Source organism: Acomys minous, assembly GCF_964271855.1.
Source record: "Acomys minous genome assembly, chromosome: 10".
Classification (NCBI taxonomy): domain Eukaryota; kingdom Metazoa; phylum Chordata; class Mammalia; order Rodentia; family Muridae; genus Acomys; species Acomys minous.
The window spans coordinates 29,502,549-29,526,421 of record NC_140491.1 but is presented as its reverse complement, the minus strand read 5'-3'; the positions used below and the strand labels follow the sequence as shown (position 1 = coordinate 29,526,421).

The 23,873-nt window shown below is 47.4% G+C and overlaps 1 protein-coding gene across 3 annotated transcripts in view; it reads right to left on the bottom strand.

The window, feature by feature from the left end:
* The window catches only part of CLNK (cytokine dependent hematopoietic cell linker), a 217,716-nt gene that overhangs the window by 63,122 nt on the left and 130,721 nt on the right, over positions 1-23,873 (bottom strand). For all 3 annotated transcript variants that reach the window (XM_084798064.1, XM_084798063.1, XM_084798065.1), the window contains exons 4-5: positions 13,924-13,952; positions 3,412-3,440 (exon numbers count right to left, since the gene is read on the bottom strand). In XM_084798064.1, coding sequence (XP_084654190.1) covers positions 3,412-3,440; positions 13,924-13,952 — 58 coding nt within the window. The remainder of the gene's footprint in view (positions 1-3,411; positions 3,441-13,923; positions 13,953-23,873) is intronic.

The following is a 23,873-nucleotide window of genomic DNA, read 5'->3' as shown; positions in this document are numbered from 1 at the left end:
TGTGTAGGTTGCAGGTAGGCAGTATTCTTCACACACCTCCACCCGACCCAGCCCCTCCTCCCGACCCAGCCCCTCCTCCCGACCCAGCCCCTCCTCCCGACCCAGCCCCTCCACCCGACCCAGCCCCTCCACCCGACCCAGCCCCTCCTCCTGACCCAGCCCCAGGCCCTCCACCCGACTCAGCCCCTCCTCCTGACCCAGCCCCTCCTCCTGACCCAGCCCCTCCTCCTGACCCAGCCCCTCCTCCTGACCCAGCCCCTCCTCCCGACCCAGCCCCTCCACCCGACCCAGCCCCTCCACCCAGCCCCTCCACCTGACCAAGCCCCTCTAGCAGACCCAGCCCCAGGCCCCCTCCATCTGACCCTAGTCCCTCCACCCGACCCCAGCCCCTCCACCCAGACCCAGGCCCCCACCATCTGACCCCAGCCCCTCCACGTCACCCCTGCCTCTCCATCTGACCCCAGCCCCTCCGCGTCACCCCAGCCTCTCCATCTGACCCCAGCTCCTCCACCTGACCCAGCCTCTCCACCCGACTCAGCACCTGAATTAAAAATTATCCTATATGTTGAGATGAAGGCAGAGTTCAGGGCATTGCACAGGTGGATCACTCACTACCCAGTCAGCAGAGTCATGGATGGATAGTGTGGGCCTCAGTGTGGATCCTTACTCAGCAGAGAGAATTCTGCTTTACAGATGGGGCAACCCTGGAACTCCTTTTTTGGATCTTTAATATTTCATAGACAAGGGTTTAAAAAAAAGTGTAAAATTGAAATTGTTTCTTTAGAGCTTTGGCTGTATTTGTGGTTTTCCATAGTAGATTATTGATATATGGTTGATAAATAAAATCATCCAGTTTAATAAGGCTGAGGATATAATTATCCCTAAGGGTGTGATTTAAAAATATTTATGTTGTAGTTTGTCTTATTAGGGTTCAGTTTCATCCACTCTTGGGTTAGATGGCCAGATACACACTTTCAGGGGTGAGTAGAGTAGTTAACTACAACTACATATGCTTATCAAACCCGGAAATGGAAGTAAGCCTACTCATGCACAAAACCCCTGTCAATCAAGGGGCAATGTCAGAGAACATTGGAATCTGGGGAGGAGCAAGCCTGGCCAGCAGCACTCTCTTGCTTCTCTCTGGAAAGGTAGAGAGGAGCCATGGGGGAGCCTAATTTCTAGGTAGGCATCAGGGCAGGAGAAATTTGTCAGGTCAACCTGTGGAAGAATCTTTGGGGTTCCACCTGTCTCAGAGCAAGGGCACAGAGCACCGATTTGTAAGCAGTGTGCTCCACGGAAAAGCTGGAAGACAGGGCAAGTCAATAGCTTTACTTTTCAGTGTGCTCGGCCACGTCCCTAATAAGTGCTCCCCAAGGACCAAACTAGTCCTCCCCAGGGACCGTACAAGTGCTCCCCAAGGAAATTCTAGGTAGGCCATGTGTGAGCTGAGGACTCGGGCCAGTTACCAAGATCAAGTTTAACAGGTCCTGTGGTGATCAAACTGGAGCAGGGTGAAAGAGCACAGCTTGGTCACTCACAGGAGGGGCGCTAAATCACCAGGCACAGAGGTGCATGGTGGCCTTGGAACTGCTCCTCAGAGCCCAGGTATCACCACCATGCAGTTGGCCTTCTTGTTGGGCCTTCAGAGATAAACTGGGCTAAGATGGGTCATTTTGGTTGGGAGCGTGTTGGCGACTGCCTGGCTGCGTTGCCACTATGTCCTACACCCAAATTGCAGAGGTCATGGTCTGGCAACAGGAAGGCTGCTTTGTTTCCCTGATGCATGCAGATGGAGGTGACTAAACTGGTTGATTTGGCCAGAAGCCAACGATTCTTGGCATTTGTCCCATGACTGGGGCCAAGGACACTGGATACTTTTCTTTGGCTGATGTCTTGAGTGAAGCAAAGCCGAGCGAAACTGTGAATGGATGGCGCACAGCGCAGGGACCGGTGGGCATGGCCCCCTCACCTGGAAGTGAGTTTGGGGAGGGGGTGTAGGCGTGGGGCTCCTGGGGGGTGCAATGTATAGAAGGACATCACTAAAGGGCACCGTTTGCGTCCAGTAAACTACTTCTAGTATTTTCTACGGAAAGCTTGGGACCTGCTAGAAGAACCAAAGACATGAGCTAGAGTCAGAGTCATCCCATCCTTTCGCTGGTGTTCATGGGCGCAAGAGGTGGCAGGACGCAGAGTCCTGGCTGCTGTCACCTAGGGATGGAGAGAATGGACTCTGACATCTAACTCACTGGCCATAGACGTGGCTACAAATGCCACGTTTTTCTGTAGCTTGGCGGGGGGGTGGGGGGGGGTGGGTGGGTGGGTGGGGGGGGTGGGGGCTCGTTTTAAATAAAATCGGTCGCATCTGTGTCTGACTTAGTATCCATTACATGTCTCTCTCAGGAATTCAAATTTCAGGCTTCATATTTTTACCCATGAGCCATTTACATAAAAACAAACACTATGTGTGTGTGTGTGTGTATGTGTGTATAAGTGTACGTGCATGTGCACATGTGTATTCATGTGTATTCATGTGTATGTGTGCATGTGTGCTCATGGGTCATGGTCCATAGCTTTAATTAAAAATTTAAAGGCACCTGTCAAATACTAACAAGCCAATTTTTCAGTTATCATCTATAGCCTTATAAAATATGTAAATTATATGAATAAATAATTTAACACAATTACTTACAATGTTTGATATTTGGGTTAATGTTTTAATTTTTAATCTTTTTCTCTAGCTGTTAAAATTCTGGCCAGTGCTTCTAGTAGCTTCACAAAATGCTCATGTGTCCAACAATTTCTATATTATCAAATGTTTAGTGTGATTTCAACATGTGGTTATTTAAACTCTGTTACAAAATATCAGTGGGTTTGTTGAAATGTTGGTCTGAAATGTATGTTGCTTCTTTGTTTTAAATCATCCAACATGGAGTTCTAGGACTCAAAAAAAAAAAAAAAAGGAGGTATTTTTATATTATTAAGTGAACATCATTGTAAAATTACCTTTCAAAAAGTTTGTTTCAATTGAGAATTTCACCATGAATATTGCAAAGAGCCTGTCTTGGGACACACTCACCAGCACTGTGTTTTAGTGTGTTTTCACCTCTGTCAGCCTTAGTAATGACCCTGGGAATTCAAACAGGGGCTGAAAGCTGGTTCTCCTCCCAAGGAGGGAGGGCCACTGGGAAGAAGCTTCTTCCTTTTTCAGTTCACCATGTGACATAAAAAAGAAGTCCAAGGGGTAGGGGATTTAGTTTAGTGGTAGAGCGCTCGCCTAACAAGCGCAAGGTTCACTCCTCAGCTCTGAAAGACAGACAAACAAACAAAGACAAAAAAGAAACCCAAACAGCAGCCCTTGCTTTGTAAGGATCAGAGACTGACAGTTAGGGAGCGTAGCAACACCAGACTTACGTGATCTGGAACTGGCTCCCGACACCGCCCTGCCAGAAAACACAGATCACTTGTCAGTGCAAACCCAGTGCCAGCTCACAGCACTCAAAAACCTGTGCCCTCGGTTCCTCCAGGAAACTTGTGTGATTTTCAGTTCCTTTTTGTGACCCCAGTGCACTTCTCATGTCTCATATTCTAGCTATTGGTCAGGTGGAGCAGAGCGTGGGAAAGGGGTACAGAAATCAAACCCCAACTCAGGGAGACTTATGGAGGCAAGAAACTCTTCCCAAAGCAAGTCAGCCTTCTCTCCCAAGGAGACTTAAATGCGGGGTGCAGTGGCACAACCCTGAAATCTTAGCACTCAAGAGGGACGGTGGAAGCAGGGGATCAGGAATTCAAGGCTAATCTAGTTGTATAATATGACCCTGTTGTAAGAAAATAAAATTGTCGTGTGTGATAGTGCTAGAACCTGCAAGGCCCTGGGTCAGTCTGTGTCACTGAGGGAACTGCAGCAGACAGGGCTGAGGAAATGGCTCAGGCAGGAAAGTGTGTGCCTGGCAGGCCTGAAGACCTGACCCTGCATGGTGATGATGCCTGCTTGAAAATTCCAATGTCCTGGGCTGGGGGTCGGGGTGGAGACAAGCCCATCTCTGGGCTCACTAGCCAGTCGGCCTGGTTTACTTGGTGAGCTTCAGGCCAGTGAGAAATCCTGTCGCAACAAAACAAAACCAAGCAAAAATGGTGGGTGCCTTCTGAGGTGTTCTCTGGATTCCACACACACACACACGAGCACACACACAAACACAAGCCTATCTTCTCCTTACTACACAAACTAGAAAACAGACATCAGCGAACAAATGGAAAAACCGGGAGGACTGATGGAGGAAGATCCCACAGCACCTGCCCCTACAGTGAGACTGCGCAGCTGAGGAGAAGGCTGCCCCCAGCGCCATAGCCCAGCACAGCACATTTACAAAGCTCTGTCTGTGCACCTGCCGCTGCAACCAACTCTGTGGACAGAGCTCCGGTCTCTTCATGAATCTGTCCCCAGCTCCAGGCACATGTCCCAATGTCCAGAAATTGAGCCACTGCATTTTTAATAGACCAGTGTAGTCTCTGTTGAGGTTTCTCTAGGCTCCCTGTTTGGACACATGAAAACGGCTTTGCCCAGGCAGCCTGCTCAGTTGGCTGTTCTCAAATTTACCCCCAGATTATACAAAACCACCCAAGAGCTGCTCGTATGAGTGAAGAACTTGGGTTCTCCTAGACTGAATGCTCCTTAGCTACGTGGTAGTTTTGCAGGTATTAGTCTGTGTTGAGGAACGTAAATGACTTTAAAAATCACATATTTTTTTTTATTAGCATATGAGTGAGACATTTCCTTAGGTGTCAGGCCCGGCAATGGCGAGCTTCTTAGGAGTGAGCTCGCTTTGATTCAATGGCAAGCACTGTTTCTAAAAATGCATGCTCTTCCCTTTTCTTTTGGTGGCTGGGAGCTTTAGGACTCCTTGTGTGTGGTCAACCGATCACTGCCCCGCAGAGAACTGTCGGGTCTCACTCCTGTCCAGGCCCAGTGTTCCTGGGTCCCCCAAATGTGCTTCGTGCCATGTTCCCTCTTTGTTCGCCTGAGTCTGACTCACCTGTAACCCTCACACACCCTTAGCTTCCTGTGCTAAATATCCATTGCTATCTGCTGTCCTTGCTTTTTGGAGCTTCTGTCTTGGACCACGCAGGCCTCATTAATCTCACTGAATCTCCTCCATGACACACATAAAGATAGGCAGCATGCGATGAATTCCTTGTTGTCAATCTACCCGTCTTATCTAGGTAAGATCACCTTGTCCTCATATGTCAGATTTTTCTAACTGTGCTCCCATTGGGGCACAGTTTGAATACACAATTTTAAGCCTAGTCTTAAAGTTGGACATCCATTCATGTCCCCTTGACACTGGACAGATAGCCCAGCTTCCTGAGCAGACCTTTTAGCCTTGCACCTTGCTCTCCTCACGCTATCCGGTTCTGTCTGGATAAATATATTACACTCTGTTGCTGTGATAAACACTGACCAAAACCTGCTTGTGGGAGGACAAGGTTTATTTCCTCTTACAAGCTTGTAGTCTGACATGAAGGGAGGTCAGGGCAGGAACTGGAGGCAGGAATCGGAAAGCCAGCCGTGCAGCAGAGGAATCCCGGCTAACTACCTTCCTTATACCTCCCAGGACCACCTGCCTAGGGGTGGCACCACCCACAGTGGGCTGGCCTCTCACACATCAATCATTAATCAAGAAAATGCACTACTACGGGCTAGCCTACAAGCCAATCTGATGGAGACATTTTCTCAATTGTGGTTCCCTCTTTCCTGATGACTCTAGTTTGTGTCAAGTTGAAAAACAAAACAAAACAAAACAAAACAACAAAAAAACCTAACCGGAACAGTAAAAGTCTCCTCTGACTCAAGGTCCAGGGCAGCTCTGCAGAGCCCTGCCTCAGATTGGCCCAGCTTTCTCGGGCTCCCCTGTTTGACTCTTACTCTAATTTTAGTATGAATCCCACCAAGTCTCTTTAGGCAGGACCCTCCTCCCAAATCTCATCCCCAACCGTTTCTAATTGGCTTCCTCGTCTTTTACCACCCCCCTCCCCCAGCCCAGGGTGGAGGGCATCGCTTTCCCTAACAGGCCACTTTGATCCCCAGTGTTTGGTCTTAGTAATCTTCCATCCTTGCCCCACACTCTGAGCCTGGCCTGTGGATTCCCACGTTTACTGTTGTTGCATTCCTACTGAAGCTACTCTTTCTCTGCACCGCACACCCCCCTTGCTGTGGTTCCTCTCCTGTCATCATGGAGGTGGAGACAGTCAGGAGTTTAAAGATATCTCAAAGCCTTTTTATTTGTGACAGTTTCTTCTCCCTAGACTCCAAACATGAGACCTGCCCTCAAGGCCTCCATCCCCTTCTGCTTCAATGACACAGTGAATTTTTGTCTGTCTGTCTAGAATAGTTTTCCCTCAACTTTACCTGTGCCCGTATCATTTCTGGTCCTCAGATCCCACTTAGAACATCATCTCCCTTGGTGACATCTCTGGACACCAAGCCCAGCTGTTAAGTCAAAGAGCATAGTTCTGCTCTGCTTCCTTGTCTGTCAGTGGTGGCTGTGCAGGCTCACTGCCTTTCCCTTCCCAGTGGGCACTCTGCTAGGGCACACTTCCCAGCTGTCCGGGCACCGGTCAGGCATGGTCTGAGTGGTATCTGCTGGGATGCGGAGAGGTGAGGTAGATGTCACTGAGGCTGACTATACCCTGCTGGGCCCTGCACATGACAGTTTTGCTTTAGTAGTGGCAGAGACAGGGACAGAGGGCCCCAAGGTCCTGAGGTATCTTGGAAGGTGTTAGGAAAAGGTGCATTCACATCTCACTGGGATGTGAGCAACAAAGCTGCCTTGGTTTTGTTTTATCCTGACATTTGTAGTCCATATAGATGAGAGTCCTAACTAATTAATACATCCTTTTACATTTCTCCATAACATCCAGGAATGAAGCCAGTAAACACATTTTATAATCACAGATCATGATGCCTGCCGTCATTGATAACACCTACAGCCCAGGACAGCATATGATATATGGGTGATGTATGGTGAGTGCACAGCACAAGAAGTGTCTTGTCATATACGACATGTGGCTCAGTGGAAATATTCCAGACTGGGGCCAGTGACAGACTCTTAGGATATCATTGCTAAATGAACTTGGAGTTGACCTTCGCTCTAGCCAGGCTCCAGATCTCCACTACAGTGATTCAATCTTCCTGGAACTCAAGCACTGACTGATACTGTAGCTTAGACATGAGCGCTGTGCTTCTAGTGAGGGGTGAGGCCTAATCATTGGACATGTGCCCTTGGAAGGGATTTGGGGGGCCCAGACCTTATCCTTTCTGTATGTGCTTCCTAGCTGACAAGAAGGGGGCATTCACAGTGTGCTCCCTGCTACGCCCTTCTTGCCACAAGTCTAGAGCAATAGAGACAACTGACCATATTGAAATCTCTCAAAGTATGATTCCAGACAAACCCTTCTCCTCTTGTGCTAATTGTCTCAGGTACTTTGTCACAGTGGCAAAAAGCTAACACAGCTGGGAAGAAGAAGAAGAAGAGGAAGAAGAAGAAGAAGAAGAAGAAGAAGAAGAAGAAGAAGAAGAAGAAGAAGAAGAAGAAGAAGAAAGAGAAGGAGAAGGAGGAGAAGAAGAAGAGAAGGAAAAGAAGGAGGAGGAGGAGAAAGAGGAGGAGGAGGAGGAGAAAAATCGAGAAAGGGAGCTGCCTAGTAATTTTCCACATGGGCTCCCAGATGTGAGGGGTGCCATGAAGATCTGGGGAGTCACCCATTCCCCATAGGCTCCGATCAACTGCAAGGAACACTTGACTTCTGTGTGCCCACTCAAGAAAAAAACATTCTTTTACAAAGAACATTCCTTTGTAAGCTATTTTTAAGAGGGACGTGAAGATCAATTTGTGTGATGTAACACGCAGGAGTCTGCAGTCATCAAGCACTCCAGCCCTACAGCCATTGACTTCCATGACTGTACTGTTGGTTCCAGAAGCAGAGCCAAGGATGGTGAAGGCACATGGCCAACACCTTTCAGGGTAAGGACCTCATGTTCATGGCATGTGACTTATCTCAGATGTTAAACGATGAGCTAACAATGGGAAAGAAAGGAGGGGAGATGGACCAAAAGGTGAGGCCCTCTATAATCTTGAGAAACACAAGTCTTCATACACATTTCTATGGTGCCATTCATTCAACTTGAATTTCAAGAACCACTGACAAAGAAGTTGCTGCCTTTGCATAACGCCAGTCCTTCAAGTCAGGACATAGACACTCATATTCTGTTCTCATGTAGATTATCCTGGAAACACAGGTTTCTGGAACTGGTCCATCTTCTAACTTATCCCTGTTGGTTGCCATGGAGATAGCTACTTTTGAGGCTACCCAGAGCAGGTCCCAGGACAAGGATATGCTTATGTAATAAATGAAATGCGAGGCCCTCAGAGCTCTAGAGCTGTCTTTTCCTTCAGGAAGTAGGACCACTTAGCAGGTCTCAGATAGGTTCCTTGTCTGAGAAAAACCAGCTTCCGCTTTGGCTTCTGTTGTGGGAGATTTGGGCATAGAGAGGAGAGGGAAGAACAAAGCTTCAGGTTGACTCCGGGGCCACAGGCTACTGGTTAGACTTAACCAAATATGCATAGAAAATGGAAGGCTCAGAGAAGGCCTTCTGCCCATCTCTGAATGTGACACAGCAAAGGCATCTGGGATCTCCCTGGATCAACGTGCCACTTGAAGCCTGCCACGTTCCTGGCCACGTGGTGTGCTGACTGTGACCATGAGTCCAAGTCCTGGTCAATGTAATTTAGGAAGAGAGTCACCTCACAGCTGCCAGGATCCTTTCTTAAGTTGTGACTCACTTTCGAGGGAGCAATAAGACGGTGGAATGTTTGGCTATGTAAAGCCTTTCAGAAGCAGAGATACCCATGGGCCCTAGGCAGGTTATTTCTGGGTTTGCCTTATGTAAGGGAAAAAAATATATAACAACTGTTTCTCATGCTTGAGCTGCTGTGAAGTTTTTACATGTCTTGCAGCCTTTAATGTTTTAGCTCCTTGGAGCTGTGAGCTTTGGAGTTTGTCAGTAACGTAACGGAGTCCCTAAGCAAAGCTGGGAGAAAGGCAAATGCGTTCCAGTGGAGGGTAAAGGGATGCTGCAGGTTCAGACCCTGACCTGTCACTTCCTGACCACATGGGCCTAGGCCACCACTGATGGCTGTGGTTCGCTGCTGTCACTCCATAGGATAGTTCAACAGCGTGTATCCCGAATGGAAGCTGGGAAGGTTTAGTGCATGTCATCAAGGTAGAAAATCACTTCACAGCTTCCAGACAGCGTGTGATCCCTTGGCTCGGCGCCCACAGACAATGAGCTGGCTCCCGGTGTTTTGTCTTTTCAAGTTGAGCCCCGCAGTTTGGAGTTTCTCACTCAGCCCATGTCTCCAGCCCGATTGTAGCTCTAGCCCTGGAGCTTGCTCCCTCTGGTGCTCATTTGAGTTACCCGGGTGGCTTTCCTAGCATTCAACTCCTTTGACATCCAAATGCTGACCTCCCGCAGACATGCTTTAAGCCAGATCCTCCTCAGCAGTGAAGCTCAGGGATTCAGTAATGTCTGATGATGCCTTTTGTAGTGGATGAAAGACAGGGCAATATTGTTGCCCGTACAAGCCCAAGTTTATAGTGGTGGGTTTGAGCTCATTTCTACTGCTTTCCTGTCAGCCTGCCTACCTAATTTATGGGCCCAGTTAATCTTGTAGCCCCCCTCCCTCATCTCCTCCCAGTCCTACCTTCCCTCCCTCTTTTGCCCAACTCCTCTCCCCTGGGGGAGCCCTCCTCCGCATCTACCAACTGACCCCAGCCTATCAAGTCTCATCTGACTGCCTGCATCCTCTTCCTCTGTGGCTTGAGGAAGTGATCAATTAGTGGCCGATAGAGTCCATGTCAGAGGCAGCCCCTACTCCCCGTATCATGGGACTCACACGGAAACTGTGCTGCCCATTGACTACATCTGAGCAGGGGTTCTAGGGCCTCTCCACGCATGGTCCCTTGTTGGGGCCCAAATTAATCTTATTTGTATGTGAGCAAAATGAAATCAGTCCTACAGCTAAGCTAGACAAGGTTCTAAGATGCCTGACATGCATCAAGGAGAGAGGAGAGAGACTTGTATCTTTCTGGGTCTCCCAGTTTTATTTGATGATCCACGGTCCCTTACCTTGATACCAAGAACTGGCAATTTGGAGTCTCAAACACAGAGGAAGCTCATTAGGAGCCTGAGCACAACTCTGATGTTCTCACCTGAGGCCCCTGGAAAGTCGCTCCCTTCTCTGAGTTTTCATGTCTCTATCTGTGAGGCGCAGTGCTTGGTTGGGTCTCTTAGACTTTAATGTTTTATTTCTCTGTTATTACGGCTATCACATTGGACCATCTATAAATCAGTGGTAAAATGGCTTTTTGGATAGACAGGCAAATGAATGGATGGTGAAGGAGAGGCAGCCCACTTAGACTCCTCACAGCTATGCAGAAACCCCAGCCTAAAACTCTGCCTATCTAGACCACCAACAGAAGGTGGAGGCAGTCAAGATACTTAGAGTTTTCTTTTCTTTCTTTCTCTCACCAAGCAACTCTCTAAAGAACATTCTAGAGCGACCTGCATTGAAATTATCTTCCTAAGGATAATGCTTCCTTGGCTTACGCGGAGGCCTGCCAAAGTGTAAACCCGGAGGTGAGCTGTAGATTTTGTGTGTTGCTGCTGTGATTCTAAAAATACACTGAATTTTGAAGGCAACTCTATTAGTCTTTGGGTTCACCAGTCTTTGGATGATCCAGAACTGTGTCTTGTGCTTCCAGGAATGTGGTGAGGGCCTCTCTCCAGCTCAGCTGATTTGTTCCAGTTCACTAGTATTGTGAAGTCTTGGGGAGTCTTGGACTGATAGAGCCTCTGGTTGGTAGCTCAGTTACTGCAATGCCTAAAACGGTCAGCAGGGGTCGCTGGAGGCCCACATATTTTGTACCTGCTGGTCTGCCTTCTAGTCTTACTTTTCTTTTAAAGTGGGAGGAAAAAAAAAAATCAAGTTTTAGTACTTGTTATGCTAGAAAACTAAAAGAAAAAAAAACCTAAATGTTTCTGGAAAAATGAAATTCTTGTCTCTTTAATAGAATCAACAAATATCTTGCTTTCTCCCAACCCAAAGCCTATGGGGACTTTGGACAGAGGGACACACTTTGTAAATAAGGCAGTCACTCCTCTGGGATTTCATCCCTCAGGCACCAAAAGGCGATAACTCACAAGCTGATCTTGTTGGACAGTATAGCACCGTGCATGCCTCTGAGGAGGCAGCTACACTGACACATCCCAGAATGTGTCTATTTTTTTTTCCAGGCCTGGAGGAATTTGTTAAACATTCAGTTATCGATAAATTGTTCCTACTATATAAAGGTGAATGTTTTGTGGAAGAAATTATAAGACTCAGATATGAAAAAGAGAAGCAATGTCACTTCACTGACATAACTCATAAAAATGTTTGATTGTAGACATCCCCTCACTGAGACATGCAGATAGAAATAGATACATACAGACACCTACAGTGACAGCCCCAGAAAGACAGACACACATGTACACACACACACACACACACACACACACACACACACACACACAGAGACAGAGACACACAGAGACATACAGATACAGAGATACACTCAGATACAACACAGCAGTATGCTGATGTATCTTTTCATATTGTAAACATTGTGTGAGACACACACACACACACTCACACACACTCACACTCTTCACCATGTTCTTCATCAATTTACTTGTTCACGTTATGCAAACCATTAAAAAAACTTTGTGCATATCCTTAGTTACATCTAGTCTGTGAGAGTGTTTTAGACATTCGAGTGGTCTATGGTAGCACTGGGCAGGCCTGGGCATATTTATCTGAGTTGACTTTTTCTTTTTTCTTTTTTCTTTTTTCTTTTTTTCCCCCAAGGCTTGCTGTATTTATTTGTTTTCTATTCTGTGATGAAGACCACGACCAAAAGCAACCCAGGAAGGAAAGGGCTTATTAGGCTTATAGCTTATGGCCCATCACTGAAGGAAGTCAGAGCAAGAACTCTAAGGCAAGAATCTGGAGGCAGGAACTGAAGCAAAAGCCATGGAGGGGTGCTGCTTACTGGCTTGCTCCTCATGGCTTGCTCAACCTGCTTTCTTTTTTTTAAATTTATTTATTTATTTATTTATTTTATTTTTTCCTCCTTTATTAATTTATTCTTGTTACATCTCAATGGTTATCCCATCCCTTGTATCCTCCCATTCTTCCCTCCCTCCCAATTTCCCCTTATTCCCCTCCCCTATGACTGTTCCTGAGGGGGATTACCTCCCCCTCTATATGATCATAGGGTATCAAGTCTCTTCTTGGTAACTATTTTTTATTTTTTCAAGACAGTGTTTCTTTGTTATACAGAGCCTTGGCTGTCCTGGACTCTCGTGGTAGCCCAGGCTGGTCTCGAACTCACAGAGATCCTCTTGTCTCTGCCTCCCAAGTGCTGGGATTACAGGCATGTGCCACCATGCCCTGCTCTGAGTTGACTTAAAAAAAAAAAACTCCTTTCTTTTCCTCTTGTTTCTAGAATGTTGTTAATGGAATATCCATTTTTCAGTTTTTCTCTGCTTCTACCCAAGATGGAGGAGATAATTCAACTAACTACATTCACATGGTATTTCTCTCACATGGTTTCCAAGTTACCAGCTAATGTATCCAATCGACCAGGTCCTCCCCCCCCCCCCCTCCGCCCAACGCACCTTCGAGTGCTGTAGTTTCTTCAAGGACTCCCAGGGATGATGGGAGAGGATGAAGGGTGGGAAGAAGATTGTGTATTTGAGACCAAAGACTCCAGCACCATTTGGTGGTATCCAACTTTGGAGGACTCAGACCCGCAAGGGAACTCAGTGGTGGGCAGATTGAGTGCTAAGAACCAGGCACTATTCAGCCTCACACTTCACTTTGGGACTGAACTTCGGCTTTTGTGCTGCTCTGTTGCAGCCGTGCTGAGTGCACTGTGCATGCTGCAAGCTGCCCTGTAAGAACCTCTGCACGCTCGGCACAGGGCTGTCCGAGACTCATTCCGTCCTTTGAACATTTCTTCTAGCCTAGTGCTCATTTTTCTCTCTTACTTGGAGCCTCACAAGCAAGTCCCAGTTGTTAGTGGGGTTCTGTGGGAATTTCCATTTTCCTGCTGCGTCTATATTTTAGGGGCGGGAAACCTACACTAGAGTTTAGTTGACTGGATGCTATTGACTAGCTTAGATCCCGAACTTGGGCTCAAAGTGCAGCACTCTTGCCCCAGGCTGCATAAGTAATGAGTGAGCACCAGGATCCCCACACATTTGCAGGTCTGTGGGCTTGACAGGCCAGCTGTGCTCTTGGACAGCTGCAGGGAAAGGCTGCAAGAAGCTAATGAATGTTACCGGGTGGCAAAGTTATGAGAGAAACACAGCCATGTGAGATGAATGCATTTCCCGGGATCTAGGCTGACATGTGTAGCTTGCCTGTAATCCAGAACTACATGGGAAGTGATGTTCCACATATCTGAGGCTAGACCACAAGAAGCCTGTAGCTTCTGTTCTGGGCCAGTGAGTTGCTGTTCTTTGGGCTTTCCATCTTGAGATGCATGTGTTCTCTTAAAAACCCTGCCACCACCCTGGAGCCCAAATTAGGGGCTCTAGCCTTTCAGTTGTCAGTGTCCAGGCCCCCAGCCACCTTAGTGAAGGACCTCCCCTAGCTGTCTGGGTCTTTTCTCCACAGAGGCCCAGACATCAGGGTTGTGCAGAGAGAGACAGTCATTGCTCCTTCACACATGTGACAATAAAAGAAAAAGAAGCAAACAGAAAGGAAAGCCCAGTAGGCCAGGCTGACGTCTTCACCATTTAGAAGACACGAACCCACGACTCACCTTTGGCACTGCTGAGGCGCGGCCATGACCTAGGGCAGGGAAAGGGCACAAACGTGAGAGTCACCTTCTGAATTCATCTCCAGCTCCAAAGGAGTGGCCGCTCCCAAGATGTATTTCACCGGCCCTGCTGTGAAAATTGTGCGTGCATGTCCGTCTCTGTGCAGGTGCACAGGTGTGAGTGTCCGTGCCTATACAGTAGCTGCACGTGTGTATGGATGTGTTCTGTATGGGTGGGCGTGTCTGTGGAGGTCAAAGGATAGATAGTCCAGCTTGGTCCTACTACTTCCTGCTTTTTAAAGAAAATGTTATTTATTTATTATTAATTAATTAGTTTATTTATTTATGTGGGATGGTACTCAGGTCCCTATGTTTGTTAGGTAGTTGTCTTACCATCTGAGCAGTCACCTACCCAGTCTGTGTAATACAAACATAAAGCGAGCCCTTCCTGTTTGTATTGCTGTAGGCTTGAAACAGCAACATGTTGTTAAGAGACAGTGTGGGCAAAAGAGGCGGCATATAGCAAAGAGCGTGGGCATTCCCCAGTCCCTGGCTTGCACATGTCTTAGATGCTTTCTGGATGGTTTTTGTATCGATTCCCATTACTTCACAGCCTTACCCATTGAAAACGTGAAGTGGCTGCCCACTGTGTCTCACCACCGGGACCCACATTTCAGCCCCACTTGACCCACTCGACCTTATTGCTCCTGTTTCGTTTCTGAGACAGCTACGGAGTTTGAATAATTACACGCGCCTCCTGTTTGGTAAATCCCTTGTGCGTGTCTTTGTTCATTTTCTGATGATAAGTTCTTGGCACAGTCACAAATGTCACCCTTGGAGAGTGTCCCCTTGGGTGCAAGTTTTCCTTAGATTTGGGCTCTGGTTTGAAAAGCCCCAGGGCAATGGAAAGCTGCTGCTTCCGTGAGCTGACTTGTTTGCGCCTTTAATAACCCCCTGGCTGTCTCCGCACACCTTCCCTCCGAGGCTCTCTAAGTGCGTCACAGCTGCAATTAATTGAGCATCGCAACACACATTGCGTGTAAATATTTATGAGTCCTATCTTGTGGCTGGGACGTCAGGCGCACGATAGTTAAGCGATGAAGCCTCAGTAACCAGGAGACCAGAGCTCAGGAGTCCAGATTACCGCCTGTTCTGATGCTGTGTCCTTTTCCCTAACTTCATCTTCCAAATGACCTTGGGGAGCTGATGCCCTCCCAAAGAACCAGGGCGCAGGGATGCGCAACAGAAACTGAGAGGCGAGGAAATTGCCTTAAGTTGCTGCTACTCTAGCCTGGCTGTCTCCCTACCCATGCCTGTGGGATGTGGTGAGTCTCACTTGGGAGCCACCGTGCATCTGCAGCCCAGAGTCTTGGGGTTATCGGTTGGTGCCCTTTCAAGTTTCCTGAGCTTCAGCAGAAACCAGCTGTAAATGACCTAGTGAGAAGCAAATCCTGGCTGTGGGGCCTGAGAACACTCTCCTGTCCACCCTAGACACATGGCCTCTTCTCCTAAAACCCTGGCTTTTCGTCAGGCCTCACAAGGCTCCCAGATGTGCCACTTAGGGCATGCAGAAGAGAAGGGGTTTCTCTGACTGTGTCCAGTGAGTTCATTATAAGGGGAGCAAGTATCCCAGGGACCCCAGGCTGGGATTCCAAAGAGGGCCAGATGTAGGTGTGAACCTGACGCTGCTGAGCCAAAGGCAAGGTCTCTTGTAGGTCCTAGAGAGGATTCTGACTTTGCACCCACTGTCTTCTGATTTTGGCCCTCCCTAGGATTTTAGAATGGAACACTGGGTGATCACGTGGTCAGATTTGCTAGGGTTTTAGACAGGAAAGCTGAGGCCTGAGCAGAGGCAGGTGATCTTACTCTCCTCAGACTCTGGGCTGAGGCCCATTGGCACACAGTCAGTGGAACAAAAGAGGCAAAAAGAAAAAACAAACAAACAAAAAACCAAACCAACCAAACCCATTGAGCACCTGTCTGCCGGGCACTGACCTGGGTCCTCTTTTCAACAGAGTTTAACATACTTATACTTATCTTCTCAATTTCTTTCCTCCCCAAATACAATGTTTTTGTTTTACATATATGGATTGGTCAATTAACAGATTTTTTTTTTTGAGACAAGGTCTCTTTATGGCCCAGGCTGGTCTTGCTTTGAACTCTCCACAATCCTCCTGTCTCAGCACCCGAGGGCTGGGATTACAGACAGATAATAGACCAGGTCCGACTTTTACTTTTGACTCCCAGAAAGCCATAGGTGTTGCTGGGCAGATGTTGTGAGGAGACAAATGCTGCCCAGCACTGCTGTTCTGTTGACACAGAGTGGAAGGGTGGCTGCTGGGGGTGGGGATGGAGGGTGGGGGGAGGGTGGGGGGGGTGGGGGGAGGAGGGGGCATCCATAAGGTGGCTTGGTTTTTACAAGACGACAGGTCTTTAGTGATGACCTAGCAGCTGCGGCATGCCTGTGAGTCAACAGGGCAGTGTGCACAGCCTGAATGTTTGAGAGCAGATCTCGCGTTATGTGTTTTTATGTTATACACAAGTGATAGTAATACACAGAGGGCAGAGGGAGTGTTTGGAGACAATAGATGTAGGTTTCTGGCATAGGCTTTTAGCCAATGGGATCTCTCTGTTCCACTCTGCAGACGTAACTAAAACTTAACCTGCTTGGAGTGGCATAAGAAGCTATTGGCCCCGTCAGGTTTCCACTCGGAGTTCCTTGTTATTCACAAGCCTAGAGCAGCAACACAGCTTGCAGAGGGCTGTGCATCTGGAAGCTTCCTGCCCATTGCCAAGGCTGTCTGAAAGTGGCTCATCTGCTTCACTTTGGGTGGGACTCCGGCAAGACGGTTAGGTATTCATGTGTTATGTCCTTGGGGGGGAGGGATGCTGCCACCTGAGGGCATTCTGTGCGTCAGTGCCAGCCTGTGAATTAGCAGAGGAGGCCTCAGAAAAACAGGGCAACGGGGGCTGGTACTCCAGCTGAGCCTGCTGCTAGGAGCCAGAGAGTTGGAGAAACGGGTTGGGGGTGGGGTGGGGAGGCTGGCACTGTTGCCTGAGATGAAAGAAGAGGGAGGCTGGTAACTGTGGGTTTGTTTGGATGGAGTGTGGACATCATCCTGACACTAGCAGCTGCCGGAGCTCTCTGGAAAGGCTCCCCGCGTTAATGCTCTTCGCAGCCTGACAGCCCATGGTGACAAATGAAAGATGCCGCTAAGCTGACTTCGTGGGGATTTGATGTGCTCTGCCTGTGCTCCAGTGAGGCCAGCATGTTAGCAAGCTGCCCCTTGCCAGGGATTCGCAAGATGCATTCTGGCTTCCTTTTGTCAACAGCATCAATAACATGGCCATGTGCAAACGGGCCACAGCTGGAAGGAGGACAAGATTGGCAGCCTCCTCTGGTCTCACACTCTGGCTCCCCTCCACATCTGGGCCTGAAGGAAGCAGGTTTTCCTTCCTCTTCATTTCCTGTGTGTGTGCCAGGTGTCACCACTGTGGCAGGCAGCTTCACAAACTATCGGATGATCAGGGTTGGCCTTCCCCAAGTCCGTGGTTTTCTGATATGTAGGCTTATTGCAAATCAATTTTAAATTCGGAATTATTTTTAATTTTTAATCCTTTTAAATAATTTAATGCATTTAATGAGCTTTAATTTTTTAAAGGATACTAAAACAAACTCGCCCCTCCCCCCACACCTCTCTTGCTGCCTGGCACACGGGATGGGAGGATGCAGACAGTGTGTTCCTGTGTCCCTCCTATCCAGGGCAATACAGTGTAGATGGCGTGTTATCTGGGTCCCATAGAGATGGGACTCAGCCCTGTCTCCAGGGTTGAGCTCCTGGAACAGAGACTAATAACTCATTGCCCCCTGGAATTTGGCAGCAAACCCCTGGGGAAGTGATCTTGCGTCATCAGCCTCCTCATCATCCAGGCTTCCAAGGGCGGCTAGTTTTAACTCTACATCTTATTTAGGCTCTGTTCACAACATTGGAAGCTTCTCCCCGAATAAAATCCTGTAGCTTTTGAAAGACAACTGATATATTTAGAAGTTACTAAACTCATTGAAAATACAAAGGGAAGTGGAAGAGAATACACATTTCTACATTCGATCCTTTCCTTTTAGATTTGAACGTCTACATTGGGAACTGAGCATATTCCAAAAGTGGTCACACACAAACTTTGTCCTGGGGAACAATATCTTCTTCACCACACTGGGGCTTTTAAAGAACACTTGTGTCAAATGGGCGTATGAAAGATATTAGCAACGCCTTTCGTAGTGCAGGTGGATGAGTGTGGTTAGTTCTTCTGGGGGTCAAAGGTACTGTGCTTCAGATCCCTATTCAGAGGAGGGTGTTTCCACTGGAGAACCGTGGGGCTAAGATTTGGACACACATGGAATGTTCAGAGGGTGGAGAGCCTGTGGGGGCTCAGTTAGCAGAGCTGGTGTGATGAGAGGGCACAGCAGAGAGTTTGGCATGGCAAAGATGCACAAAGCTGTGTCTCAGGAAGGGAGTACGAGAACACAGAGGTTGGAGCGAGGCCCACTGGCATTTCCAACAGTGTGAGGGAAAGCGCATAACGGATGGATAGGGATACCTTCCTTATTTCCCACGTGACCACAAAATTTCCTGTATTGCCTGAAGACAAACACTTGTTTGATTAAATTCAACCATGCAACTGGAATAGAGCTCATCTCTAGTTCTCAGACTAACTGTAGTGTGCCCCGAGAGGAGATGGGAACCTCATATAGTGCCTGGAGCTTGGCCCATGTGTACGAGCACATTGGTAAATAAGCAGGAGTGAGTAGATGTGTGAGAGAATGTGTGCCATGTGCACATGCTCAAGGGAGGCATGGATCCGAGGCATCCCATGGGGACGTTGACCTGGAGATGCTCTGCAGGCCAAGCCCTATCCCAACAAGGCCAACAGAGGATCCAAACATAGTGGGACTCTCCTTTACATGTCTATATCAACCTTCTGAATTCCCTTGGGATGGAGAAGGTCTACATATTCACTACAGTGGAGGCTGAGGAAGGCCTTCCATCCCATAGTACTTGGAAGCTGATGGAATCCTTTCACGGTGAAATCATCTCAGCGTCCCATTTGATAAATGAACAAATGGGCCTGCTGCTTCATAAAGACTTCCCCGGTGAGTTTGCTGAATCTCCCTCTTTCACACATAATGATTGTACATATCTGTGGCTATTTTGACACATGCACACACTCTACACTACTCAAGTCCAAAGTCCTTTCATCTGGTTCATTTCTGTGAACTTTGGGGAAAATGCCTTGAGAAGTCCTCATGTTTGGCATCTCCCCACTTCCTCTCCAGCTTTTAAAAGCCTTACCATTGGACTACCTGTCCCCCAGCTCTGGGCACCTTCTTGCTCTAGTATATTTATCTCACATTGCTACTCTATTGATGAACCTCTGAGGACAGGCAGAGGTTCTCAAGAGCCACAACCCCCTTCAAATAAACAGGGGATGCCTCTGACTGAAAGCTGAAGATGGAGCTGGTGGGCAGGATGATGGGTGCTATAGCAGGCAAGTCAGACAAGCACGGTGGCTTGTCACACCCACTTTAGCCAGGGCATTGTTTCAGTGGACTGAAGAATTAGAAACACTTTTCACTTCTCTTTGGTCCTCCCTGCTCCATCTCTGCCTTCCTTTCCTCCTCCACTCTTTATTTGTCCCCAGGTTAGAGTTCTCTTTGCCATCCATTTAAGTATATCCAGTATCCACGCGGCACTGGAAAGGGCTCTGGGCACTCCAAAGCTTGTGTTTTCAGCACTATAAAGCTGTCATGACTTTATCCTCTCACCTTCTTGGCCCCTTTCGTGAGATGCTTATCTGGAAACTACTACTAAGGTTGCGTGGCTCAGAGGAAAAGATGACAGCCACCCCAGTGATTGCTTGCAACCTTAGAGAGCATGTTGGATGTTCAGTGAAGATTTTGCTAGTGAGGTCACTTGGAAGCTTACCCTATCTTCTGTACAGTAGTGTGGAGACAGTAAGTGATCCTTCGGATCTCTCAGTGCTATCAAGTCCCAGAGCAGCTGTAATTGGCAAGCTAAAACCAGAGTCTGGAAAAGCAGACAGGCAGCAGTGCTAGCCAGTTCTTGTTCTTATACAGGGGCCCAGCAGGGGGCATCCTTGTGCATATAATAGAAGAGGCTTCTGTCTCCTATGGGTAAGGACAAGGACTGCCCCTTCAGGGTGCTGAGAAGTCACAGACATCTGCACCTTGTCCCCTGGAGAGCTGTTGCTATAGGTTTGGAGCAGGAAAAGGAAATTCCATTGTGGTAAACGACAGGGATTGGAGCGTTGCATCTGCTGCCTGCTCGAGTCTTGATTGGCTAGGCCGGCATGTGACCAACAGATCCTATGTGCCTGGGTCCCCACAGGGCCTGCTTTTCTTCTGCCATGTGCAGGACTTACAGCCTTACAAGGGTGACATCTTTCTGTTTTTGCACCCCATCACAGATCAAACATTCTCATGGCCAGAGCTGTGTGATGCTCATTTTTATAATCCCTAGGATCTCAGCACAGGGACCTTAAGGAGGTCCATATGAAGTGTCAGAAATGATGGTAGTAGGAGGGACTCTGATACCATGGCCCTTTATGACATCTTCCTCCTTCCACTCACTTCCACCATTCGGCCAGAATGGATACAAGGGCGAGGCCAGAAGAGCCTCTCACTCTAGCTCTAAGGCTTGAACTGCTACTGTTGAGACTTTGGACTGAGGTTCGCTTAAACCTGAGTGGGCATATGAGTCACAGGAGGATTGACGTAAATACAAGGGGCTGTCCCTCAACGCTTGTATTTCCCACAGGATCTTGGAGTCTGAGAACCTGCCTTTTTGAGGTCTGAAGGATGGATTTTAAGATTGCTGGTGCTAGGCCCAACCAAGGAGACATCACCCTTATCCTGGATGTGGCGTGATAGCCAGGAGTGCAATGCCCACGCTTCTCCTCGACAGGGCATTTGCAACAAGAACTGAGTAATGATGACTGGGAACAGAAAACCAAGCACACTTGTCACTGGTGTCTTCAGGGCACTGGTTCCTCATACTCACGGGTTCCAAAATCTACTTTCATATTTGTGTCTATCTAGCATTACACGTTTCTCCTGTAGACTTTAAATCTATCTAGATTGCTTACAACAACTAACACAATATAGGCATGATGCAAACAGCTGATAGACAGCAGGACTTAAGGAAGAGAACACACTTCCTTCCTTAAGGAAATAAGGAAGAGAACACACTGCACATGCTCAGTACAGTATGCTTCTCTGGCTGGTTGAATCCATAGATGGGGGACCACAGACAAAGAAGACCAGCCATGTACTGATCATTAGAGTCCAGTAGCGATGGAAGATTTCAAGTTCAACTCTGAATTCAAATCTAGCTCTTCTGACTTACTATTTCTGTGATGATGACCACAGCGGGCTGCATCCTTAGACTGTTTTCTATATGTATAAGTAGAAATGAAGATACCTGATTCAGATGAAACTTGTGAATGTTGACTTTACACATTCCTTTTGTCATGTCTAGTGTAGGCCAGCACCAGATACCGATTGAGTGTGGTCCCAATTGGAAAGCACTCACTGGTGTGTTTCTGTGTCTATGTTTGTGGGAATTGCACACAAGAGAAATGGTTGTTGTCAGTGCATCCAAGCAAACACCTTGAAAGGCAGAAGGGCTCTCTTATCTTAGTTTTGTAGGTAGATTAAGGATGTGGGAATGGACTGCCAAGGTGGGGCCATGTGGTCCATGTGTGCCTCAGCACTAAGCTCAGCAATGAACCTTACCGAGACCTCGGTGGGCACTTGAACATAGAGAAGGATGAAGGCTTAATACCCTTGATCAGTGATGTGAAGGCAGCAAGAGGTGAGCACCAGCGCTGTTTTCTATTTTAATAATGATGGCTTGGTTGTTGATCATGATCATGTGACAACTAGCTGGGTAGCCTCACGGAAGATTTTTAGTATTCTCGACTTTGGGAGAATAAGAATATGATTGGCAGGGTCCAGAGCTACTTAATAAACTCTTCAGGTGCAACCTAGCATATATTGAGTGCTCGCTGACTATTATTTATTGAAAGTCTACTATGGTCCAGGCACTACAGAGGCCACTGAATCACTCCACAAATATCCCACTGTCTCGAGTTCTGGGCATTCAGCTATAAAGAAGAATCAACTTTTCCCAAATAACATTTGTAAAGTCCACAGCTGAGGATAGCTTCTGAAGCCACACCATCATCAGTCGGCAGGACTGGATGTGCACTGTGACACCGCCCATCGGCAGCTTCCCCCCTCCTCTGCTGCTCAACGCCAGTGATTGTTGTTTTATGGGAAATGAACACGTTGGTTTAACCGATACTAAAGTAAGAGAGTGGACCGAAATATGTCGTTTTCAGACATTTTAATTTGATTTATATATCTCAAAAACTAATTTATATTCATATAATGCTTTCATTATAAAATATGCAGTGGTACAGAGATTTGTGTGAGTATGGGAATTTTAAAAAAAAAATTGGTTTATAAATGGCCTGGAACAGGTTGCAGAAGCATCATCAGCTGCTCTTTTTTAATATATCTTGAGCATGCTATGACACATCCTGAAATAATTTGCTTCTGGGGGAAAAAAAGAAGACTACTCTCTTCTCTGTCTCCCCCCCCCCAAATGTAACTGTAAACATTACTTTGATGTATGTAATTGCTTCAACCCTCTCTCTTGGAAGGAAGGCTTCTAACCCTTCCATTTCCCATCTCTTGCTTTTGTCAAGAAATAAGAAAAACAGACTTAAAATGCATTATTCAAATGTGCATAATATAAACATTAAAGAAGTCTGAGCGCTGCTACAAATTTCCCTTTTTAAAAAAATGTTTGTGAAAAACAACTTGTCTGTTCTGTCTTGAGGGCATTCGCTTGCTCTGCAGAGGGAGCTGACTTACACCAAGGTGCCTTAGGATGGCAGAGCTACAGTAGACTGGCACATAGGAGAACCTGGAGAATGCATGGACAAGATTGACTTGAGGTAGCTGAGGGATGCCAGCATAAGGAGAGCTTTGGGTCCTGCTAGGAAGAGAGGCCACTCCTGGAGGACTTGGGTGAATCATACGTTCCAAGCACCAGGCTTCATTGTTATGGTCCACAAACCATTATCCCAGTCACTCAGGGGCAGAGGGACAACATGACCCATTCTTCCAGTCATTCATGGGGAGAGGGATAGATGGTCCCCAAAGTGTCTTTCTTGGGATGTCTAGAGACTTGGATGGACTGTGGAAGACTCCCTGACCAGCAAAGCTGTGGAGACCAGGGCCCTTCAGTCCAGGCATGTATCCCACACTAGCTTGCTGGACAGCCCCCTCCCCTGAAGTCCATTTTTTAACTTTGTGAAATAATCCAGTGAGGATAACTGTTTTTGTGTGTATGAGGCCGTGTATATGTAAGTCTGTGTGTGGGAGTCTCTCTCTGTGTATGTGTGTGTGCCTGTGAGTCTATGTGTATGTGAGTAGTGTGTGTGTGTGTGTGTGTGTGTGTGTGTGTGTGTGTGTATGAGGCTGTGTGTATGTGAGTCTGTGTGTATGTGTGTGTGTATGAGGCTGAGTCTCTCTTTGTGTATGTGTTTGTGTATATGAGTCTATGTGTATGTGAGTCTGTGTGTATGTATATGAATGAGTTTGTGTGTCTATGTATGTGAATCTCTGTGTGTGAGTATCTCTGTATATGTACGTGTATGAGTCTATGTGTATGTGAGTCTCTGTGTCTCTCTTTGTATATATGTGCGTGTATATGTATGTGTATATGAGTCTATGTGTGGGTCTCTCTCTGTGAGTGTATGTATGTGTGAGTTTATCTTGTATGTCACTGAATACTGAATGTGTGTGTGTGTGTGTGAGTGTGTGTGTGTGTGTGTGTGTGTGTGTGTGTGTGTGTGTGATGGTCAGT